Genomic DNA, 10297 nt, shown 5'->3' on the forward strand with positions numbered 1-10297 from the left:
TCTATAGCCTGACACTAGAACCCTCTAGGACTTATAGTCTGGCGTAATTTCTTAGTTTTGTGCAGCGTCTAGCGAGTTGTCGTTAGTAGAGTTCAAGGACACAAGTTATTTCATTGGTTGAACTGTTGAATACAACTCACAAATGGTTTTCTTTTATGGCCAAAGACTTGTCTTTTTACGTCATTTTTTGGTCAGTGTCAGGTAATAAGTTAACGATGGCTACGCTAGAACCCTCTAGGAATTATAGTTTAACGTCATTTTTTAGGTTTGTACAGCGACCTCATTGGTTAAACTGTTAAATGTAACTCATGATTTAATTTTTGTGCCAAAGACTTGTCCTTGAAGTTATTTGTTGGTCAATGTCAGGCCATGAGTTTACGAAGACCACGGTTCTAGTGATACTCATAAATACAGATGGCAAAAAACAATAACAAAGACCAGAGTGACGTCATTTTCGTTCTATCTATAGATAGTTCGAAGTTGACGTCACTCATGTCTTTGTTATTGTTTTTTTCCATCCGCGTTTATGAGTAATTTTCACTAAACTGTATTAACCAGACTATAAACAACGTTTAAGGTTACACAGAGTTTTGTGTGTTGGTCCGTTATACTTCCGGGTGGAAGCCAAGAGCATACTATCTATAGATAGATCGAAATTGACGTAACTCAGGTCTTTGTTATTGTTTTATGTTTATAAGTAATTGGATTCAGTAGTCTGATGTCACGCCGCCCGGCAACGGCGGCCATCTTGGTTCTAAACAAAGAAAATCATTACTTTTTATTCTTCATGCTGGCTAGAACTTTTCATATGTCTTGTGATCAGAATGTGTAAAAGTCAAAACATGATCAAATTTATGATTTGTGTTCCTCTGGATACGCTTTTATGCTCGCCGGAGAAATGTTTCATACGGGCGTCCGCCATTGTTCCGATAGTTTAGCGCCAGTGTTACTAAGTTACCATGCGTCATTAGGAAGGAAGTGACGTTACGACTGTTGAAGGTTATTATCACTAAACTATATTAACAAGACTATAGATCTTTGTTATTGTTTTTTGCCATCTACGTTTATGGGTAATTCTCACTTAACTGTATTATCCAGACTATAACAATTTATGGCCACACATAGTTTTGTGTGTTGGTCCGTTATACTTAAGGTCTTCTTACAACATTGCAATCCGGAAGTATAACGGACCAAAACACAAAAGTTTGTGTAACCATGATCTCTCTCTCTCACACTCTCTCTCTTTCTCTCTCTCTCTCTCTCTTTCTCTCCCTCTCTCTCTCCCTGTTCCTCCCTCTCCCTCCCTCTCGCTCTGCCTCTCTCCCTCTTCCTTTCCCTCTCTCCCTCCCTCCATCTCTCTCTCTGTCTCTCTATGTCTGTCTCTCTCTCTTTCACTTTCTCTCTCTTTCACTTTCTCTCTCTCTCTCTCTCTCTCTCTCTCTCTCTATCTATCTATCTATCTATCTCTCTCTCTCTCTCTCTCTCTCTCTCTCTCTCTCTCTCTCTCTCTCTCTCTCTCTCTCTACTCTACTCTACTCTACTCTACACTACTCTCGAACACTAAATAACACTCAGAATGGAATCGACTTTGTGTAACATTCAGATTCAGATTCAGATTCATATTCAGATTAAATACACTCTACGACACCTACTGTTCACTGACATAATATAACCCTATCGGCGTGATGAGTAACATATACATAGCCATGTACAATAAGTCGGAGACACCAGTTCTTGTTCTGTATCAGAACATCCACTCTTCTAACACCCCCGTCCCACCCCCCCTTATTATCAACAATATTCAAGCAACGTTTGTTTTGGCAATCTTGAACTTTTTCATTAAGAGCAATAACCACTAAACGTGCTCAAAAGCGCTTTATAAAGGGTCCCTCACCAACAGCAACACGTAACATGTTGAACGAGACACGACGCTTGTTAGGAGATATTACATTTTTTTTTCCCGACAGAGACAACGCTGTTCACGGCCAGGTACTCATTTTACACCTGAGTACGGTGAGAGAATATGAGTAAAGAGCCATGTCCAGGGACTCAACTATGCGCCGAGCGAGGCTCGAACCCAGGATCTTCCGATCCGAAAGCGAGTGTCATACCACAAGACCACATACCGGCACTAATATAATTTGTGATCTATCGTTTAAAAACGGTTTTAATACATCCCTATGTTTCTTTGTCTATTATTTCTTGTGTGATGTAAGCATGCATAAAAAGATCCATAAATGCTTGATCACGAGTCATCATTCGTGCTTAATGATCTGCTCGAAAATTATAATGTAATGACGCAACCAGAGAGAGATAAATAGAAGGGGGGGGGGGACATAGCGCTGTTAACTGCCAGGTACTCATTTTACACCTGAGTATGATAAGAGAATGTGAGCTTTTTCTAAGGATTCAACCATGCGCCGAGCGAAGCTCGAACCCAGGACCTCCCGATTCGAAGGCGAGTGTCATCCTACCAGGCCACATAGCCGAATACGAATAGAAATTCAATGTTTTGTACCTTCACCACCCTAACATGATACACATTTGCTGACCCATCGCCTCACACTGGTATTATGTAGAAGGGAGATCACTCTCAAAATTGTGTTTGTTAGCAGAAATATGACAGCCTGGATATCTCCATATGTTTTATTTAGAACAGTGGATATGAAGAGTACAGCCACAATAGGGAAGAAAAGTGACAACTCTTACCATTAAAAAATGTTTGAATAGCTGGGTCTGATAGATCTGGCGGAAAGTATTTTACAATATTATAGCGTCATATCCAATGGGATCAAGCAAGTATTAAATGTCTCTTTAACATTCGAGACACCACGGGTCTCATTACTCTGAAGGACTTTCATTTTGACGTCATGATGGCAGAATCTGCAATGTCACCTCTATGACGTCGTGTATCTATAAATAGAATGAAGTTGACGTCACTCGGGTCTTTGTTATTTATTTATTTTATTTTATTTATTTATTTTTTGCCATCCGCGTTTATGAGTAATTCTCACTAAACTGTATTAACATGACTATAAACGTTTGAGAATACACATAGTGGTGTGTGTTGATCCGTTATACTTCCGGGTGGCAATGTTGTGAGCTTCTTAGCCAAGCGCTCATTATCTATAAATGAAAGGCCAATTATTTCAACGCACACGCATTTTCTAGTGAGGATGATTGCTATAACCAATTTCTAAAATTTGAATGTTTCAAGCAATGAATGGCCTATAATTACTCAATATTGGTCCTGTATGGATGACAATTAATAATAAAAAGACATCTTTGAATGTGTTAAAACATAAAATGATATTTTGTTTTGTCTTCTTTTCTGCCATCTTGACCATCACGCGGACTTCGTTAACTTAAAGCTTGCCCAAAATATTACGTCACAACAGAAGACGATGATTGCCAAACGAAAGTGAAAACCGAGTTGTTGTCAGAAGGGCTCGAGAGAACGAGTGATTTCATTGGCTGAACTATCTATTACAACTCACATTTGGATTCAATAGTCTGATGTCACTTTCGCCCATCAACGAGCAGCAAAGCAAATCGGTACTCTTTATTCTTCATGCTGGCTAGAACTTTTTCACATGTCATGTGATCAGAATGTATAATAGTCAAAACATGATCAGATTTATAATGTTATTCTTCTCGGGATACACTTTTCTGCTCATCGGAGAAGTATTTCATAAGGGCGTCCGCCATTGTTCCGATAGTTTAGAACCAGTTACTAAGTTACTATGCGTCAATACGAAGGAAGTGACATCACGACTGTTGAAGCCTATTAACTTTCCCGTGTGATCTCAGTCTTCTTTTATGACGAATATTTTTGGGTTAGTATCAGGCTTTTCGATAACAAAGGCTACGGCCATCCCCAATCTAACAATGGCTACGGCCATCCCCAATCTAACAAAGGCTACGGCCATCCCCAATCTAACAAAGGCTACGGCCATCCCCAATCTAACAAAGGCTACGGCCATCCCCAATCTAACAAAGGCTACGGTCATCCCCAATCTAACAAAGGCTACGGCCATCCCCAATCTAACAAAGGCTACGGCCATCCCCAATCTAACAAGGCTACGGCCATCCCCAATCTAACAAAGGCTACGGCCACCCCCAATCTAACAAAGGCTACGGCCACCCCCAATCTAACAAAGGTTACGGCCATCCCCAATCTAACAAAGGCTACGGCCATCCCCAATCTAACAAAGGCTACGGCCATCCCCAATTTAACAAAGGCTATGGCCATCCCCAATCTAACAAAGGCCTCGGCCATCCCCAATCTAACAAAAGCTACGGCCATCCCCAATCTAACAAAGGTTACGGCCATCCCCAATCTAACAAAGGCTACGGCCATCCCCAATCTAACAAAGGCTAACAAAGGCTACGGACATCCCCAATCTAACAAAGGCTACGGCCATCCCCAATCTAACAAAGGCTACGGCCCTCCCCAATCTAACAAAGGCTAACAAAGGCTACGGACATCCACTAACAAAGCTCGCCACCATCTAACAAAGGCTACGGCCATCCCCAATCTAACAAAGGCTACGGCCCTCCCCAATCTAACAAAGGCTACGGCCATCCCCAATCTAACAAAGGCTACGGCCAACCCCAATCTAACAAAGTCTACGACCATCCCCAATCTAACAAAGGCTACGGCCACCCCCAATCTAACAATGGCTACGGCCATCCCCAATCTAACAAAGGCTACGGCCACCCCCAATCTAACAAAGGCTACGGCCATCCCCAATCTAACAAAGGCTACGGCCACCCCCAATCTAACAAAGGCTACGGCCATCCCCAATTTAACAAAGGCTACGGCCACCCCCAATCTAACAAAGGCTACGGCCATCCCCAATCGAGGCAGACTGATATTTTGGGATACTTTTCTATTCTTATATTTTTCCTTCTTGTTTTGTCTGGCACCGTTTCATACACACTTTTTTTCAGATCTTTAACACACTGAACTACACTTGACCCTATAGATATATTCATTCTCAATTAAATAAATTGAGTTTTCATGTAGAGCATTATCCACTATACGTGCTCAAAGCGCCTTACAATGGGTCCTTAGCCAACAGCAACAACTAACATGCTGGCCGAGACATGACGCCTGTTAGGCAATAATACATTTTTCTCGGACAGAGAAAACGCTGTTAACGTCAAGGTACTCACTATACACGTGGGAGTCACGGTAAGAGAATGTGAGTAAAGAGCCTTTTCCAAGGACTCAACTATGCGTCGCTCAGGACTCGAACCCAGGACTTTCCGATCCGAAGGCGTGTGTCGTACCACTAGACCACATGGCTGCACCATTTGTGTCGTTCATGACCAATCTTTTCAAAATGTTTCTGTATCGGAGTGGACCTGAGCTTAAAACTCAAACCCAAAGGATGAAATTGGAGACAAAATAAATGATTCCAATGAGGCGAGTGAAATATCATGTTTCTTGTCATAAAATAAAAATTAAATTCCCTTTTTTATATATATACAGATCTAAAAAAACAAAACCGTCAATCTCAAACTTAAAACTTGAGCTTTTATACGGCGCTATATCGACTAAACGTGCTCAAAACGCTTTACAAAGGGTCCCTGGCCAACAACAACACTTAACATTTAGAAGGGGACTTGACACATTTTAGGCGATATTACAAATTCTTTTTGACAGAGACAACGCTGTTAACGGTCAGGTACTCATTTTACACCTGAGAACGGTGAAAGAATGTAAGCAAAGAGCCTTCTCCAGGGACTCAACTATGCGCCGAGCGAGGCTCGAACCCAGGACCTTCCGATCCGAAAGCGAAAGCTAGACCACATAGCCACAATCGGGAAACATGTCCGATTACAGCTTGATGAGGAAAATTGTTTGAAGTTAAAATGATGATCAAAAGTAGTGACAATTTAGAGAGCAGGCACTGGTGTTCGATAAAGGTCTGAAAAAGTATGTATGAAACAGGCCCAGACAAAGCTGAGAGAAAAATCAGCATGGCAGTCCCTGTGTCTGGTGTTGTATCATACAAACTTTTTCTGATATTTATTTTGCAATATCAAATTAAGAAAGTATGTAAGGAGCAGGCACCGGTTTAAGATAAATATCTGAACAAGTGTGTATGAAAGGTGCCAGACAAAGCAAGAAAGAAAAATACAAGAAAAAAAAACACATCCCCCGATTTCAACTTCAAGCGATTTTACTCTTCCATCGCAATCCTTCATGATAACAGAGTGACAATTTTGGTCATATTTGTTTGTTATAATCAGACACCTTTGTGTGTAAGACGGCGAAAATATATCTTGTTATGGTTTATTCACACGGGATATTTATAATGTCACCTTTCTATATTCTCCTTTTGGTATTAACATTTTTGTTTTAGTTTAGCTGAAAAAAGGGGTTTTGGCCCAAACGTACTGTATGTTTTCTTCTTTAGATTATTATATTTTAAAGCTTTGATACTAGGGTTTGTTCAATACTTTCAGGAGGAACCGTTTTTGCTTAAATATCCTTCAAAGGTGAAACAAGATGTCCCGAAAATAAACAGAATCTGTCGTCAGATAATTTCACTCCACCCGGCATAGAACTTACAACGACCGTGACCCTATCATTCTTTTTGAGTCGCACCACCGTGCTTGCCGATCCTTGGTCAAGGTCGTACATGACTCCGACCTGCAACCTCATAACTACCGCTTCAGAAACCATGACGTCAATTTCAACATGGCAGCCAATGCAATCAACTTTGATCACAAGATTAACATAATACAAGCCACTAACGGGTGCAGTGAATACTCCCGACTTCACGTCATAAAAGCCAGGATTATCTTGAAAGATAACGTCAGGAAAAACCACAGAGGTGATGTCCTTGACCTCCTCTTGGTTGGTGACAGCAAAACCAGTCACAGGTTTAGAATTCAAACGGGAAATAATATCTGAACCATCATCGTTTCCTTTCGTTTCGTCACTGGTCCGATTCAAAACATCCAACTTTTTAAAATACTTATTTACTATTTCTTCTAACTCTGCCAACCTTTTCCCAATCTCAGTTAATCCAACCTCCAAATTGTCCAAATCAGTTACCGGCGTGGCTCGCACCCCACCATGTTCTGAACCAACCTCCTTCGAACGATGTTCCAACATTTTCAAACGTCTCCTGACGTAGTTCTCCATTTCGATGATTCGTTTTTCGAATGTCTTTATCTTATTCACCGTGAATTCAATCTCTTTAGCCTTTTGTCCTGATTTCGCCATTAACTCTTCCACTTTTTTTGTTTCCTCTGCCGCCTGTTTTTCTCCAATTTCTTTCACTTCATCTCCATCTTTATTCACTCGTTCAATTAATTCCTTGATAGTTTCAGTCAAAATGTCTAATTTATTGTTTCTTTCTGCATCTAAATCCCTCCTTGATCTTTGTAACTTAGTATTCCGAGAAATTAGTGTATTCATGGTTCTAACTTCTTCTTCTTTTGTAGCTAAATTCGTCACCGTATATTCATGGTTCATTGTATTTTTATCTAAGCCATCCAAATTTCCTAGACCAGTTCCCGTATACTTAGAAATATTTCTGAATTTACTTCCATTCTTTGATAGCTTCTTGAAAAAACCGTTGATTTTATCTATTGAGCCAGTGCTTTTCAAAAGTTTATTTACTGTTAAGTTTGCACTAGCTCTGGCTTCCGCAATTTTTCCCGAGATTGTTGTGTAGATGACGTCACATATATACAACCCAATTTCGTCCATATTTGGATTCAAGATGGTTATTTTTAGATAGCTTTTTCTGAGGTTATTCCGGCCCTTTCTGACCACTCCTGCTGATATAAATTTATGCTCGTCTGGATTGAGGAGCGTGATGGAAGAATTTGAGCGAATGAATGCAATAGGTGGACCTCCTTTCCTGGAAATTTGAATCTTGGATATTTCAGCCGCGGAATCTTCCAAGGAGTTCAAGGAGCAGATCAGGGTCACTGTAGATGTTTTTCCTAGAATAGTATCCTGGGGATTGATGTCAACCTTCAAGGAGGACCCTGGGTAAGAAAAATAATGATAATGATGATGGCTTTGTCATTTCTAAACAAAGCTGGTAGATAAGAAAGACTTAAGCTTTTAAATATGACAATATCCACTAAATATGTTCAAAGTGCTTTATAAGGGGTCCCAAGTCAACCACAGCACCTAAATAGGACGAGCCATGACGCTTGGGGGCGATATGACAATTTTGTTTTCGAAAGAGACAACGCTGTTACCGGCCAGGTACTCATTTTACATATGATCACGGTAAGGTAAGATGAATATACAGTCTTTATTAAGGATTTAGCTTTGTGCAGGTCTTGAACCAGGGGGCCTACTGATCTGAAGGCGGGTGTTATACACCATAAGACCACAAAGTCGCGCTTAGACTACAAAGGCACACGAAGTTGATAATAGGAAAATAATCAATTTTTTTTCGTTGTTAATTAATAATAATGATATCATTATCTTGAAACTGATGGGTTTTGTTTTGTTTTGTTGTTTTTTTTTTTGTTTTTTTTTTTGGGGGGGGGGGGTTTGTTGTTGTTTTTGTTTTTTTTTTGGTTTTGTGTTGTTTTGTTTTGTTTAAGGATTTTACTGCGCTTGCAACACATTAAGGTTATATCAGCGCCAGTAAAAAGGAAGAAAATGGGATAATAAAAAGTTCAAGAATTACAATTAAAGCACCCAAGAAAATGTAAGACAAAGGGGAATTTGTTCAAATAATAAACAGATGTAGATTCCAAGAACACACTATCAAAGTACTAAGTTTGAGATCACCTGAAAGTCTCATTAAGACACAAGCACAGGTCCAAACTAAGAGGGAGGTCAGGAACCCCACCCAGTCTTTAAACGGATGTTGTTAGTTGTAGTAGTGGTTGTGGTGGTGGTAGTGGTGGTGGTAGTAGATGTAAATATGGTGATGTTGTTGATGGCGATGACAATGATAATAATAATAATAATAATAATAATAGTAATAATAATAATAATAATAATAATAATAATAATAATAATAATAATAATAATAATAATAATAATATAATAATAATAATAATAATAATAATAATAATAATAAATAATAATAATAATAATAATAATAATAATAAATAATAATAATAATAAAATAATAATAATAATAATAATAAATAATAATAATAATAATAAATAATAAAACAATAATAATAATAATAATAATAATAATAATAATAATAATAATAATAATAATAATACATAATAATAATAATAATAATAATAATAATAATAATAATAATAATAATATAATAATAATAATAATAAAATAATAATAATAATAATAATAATATATAATAATAATAATAATAATAATAATAATAATAATAATAATAATAATAATAATAATAATAATAATAATAATAATAATAATAATAATAATAATAATAATAATAATAATAATAATAATAATAATAATAATAATAATAATAATAATAATAATAATAATAATAATGGAGGAGGAGAAAATAACTCACCAGTATTGATATCCAGACACACAGTAAACAGAATACATAAAGCAAACACAGGAGCTGCCATTTCGAAGTTAGTATGGAAAATGAACGGTGACGTGTACACGTGTCAACGTATTTACTCATTCCTGACAATCTCCGGTGATTGGTTATCAGCCTGATGACGTCATAATACCATCATGACAATAAGATCAAACAACAACAAATGGGTGAATCGAGTCACTATCGTGTCCTGATAAGCTTGACAACAAAACATCAATGAGAAATTAGGAAACAGGTACTGGTGTTATAGATAAAAATATATAATAACGTGAAGTTGAATGTAAGCTTCAATTTAATTACAAAAACAGATCAAATGAACGTTTCGGGTTTCCCCTTTATCAACAAAACAGGATGATTGAAACACCACAGATGAATGAGATGATGTGGTAGTGGCGTAGTAGCCGCTTGGCTAAGAAGCTCACAACATTGCCATCCGGAACAACATACAAAACTCTGTGTAACCATGAGCTTTTATTTGTCTGGATAATACAGTTTAGTGAGAATTACTCATAAATGCGGATGGCAAAAAACAATAACAGAGACCCGAGTGACGTCAACTTCATTCTATCTATAAAGCCAAAATTTCATGGTATACCGATCATGATACTTTAAATTCACATTTTTAACATCCGCTTGCTTCGTCTCAATACAGTACCAGTTTGACGCGACGGCTCAAGAATCAAATGGTTATCGATTAACCAGTTAGCTGCCGTACTCTGGAAAAACACGTATTTAAAAATTTAGCCAGAAAACTCGT

General features: G+C 38.0%; 1 protein-coding gene across 1 annotated transcript; it reads right to left on the minus strand.

The window, feature by feature from the left end:
• Positions 1 to 6173: 6173 nt before the first annotated feature.
• Positions 6174 to 9654, minus strand: LOC144972270 (uncharacterized). The gene is made up of 2 exons (XM_078913344.1): positions 9505 to 9654; positions 6174 to 8016 (listed from the first exon to the last, which is right to left on the minus strand). Exons 1-2 carry the CDS (start codon positions 9563 to 9565, stop codon positions 6494 to 6496), a joined length of 1584 nt encoding a protein of 527 aa, XP_078769470.1. The 5' UTR covers positions 9566 to 9654; the 3' UTR covers positions 6174 to 6493.
• Between the last annotated feature and the right edge of the window lie 643 nt (positions 9655 to 10297).

This window comes from Berghia stephanieae, chromosome 5, assembly GCF_034508935.2.
Source record: "Berghia stephanieae isolate SIO BIC M18660-M18661 chromosome 5, UCSD_Bste_1.3, whole genome shotgun sequence".
Lineage (NCBI taxonomy): Eukaryota > Metazoa > Mollusca > Gastropoda > Nudibranchia > Aeolidiidae > Berghia > Berghia stephanieae.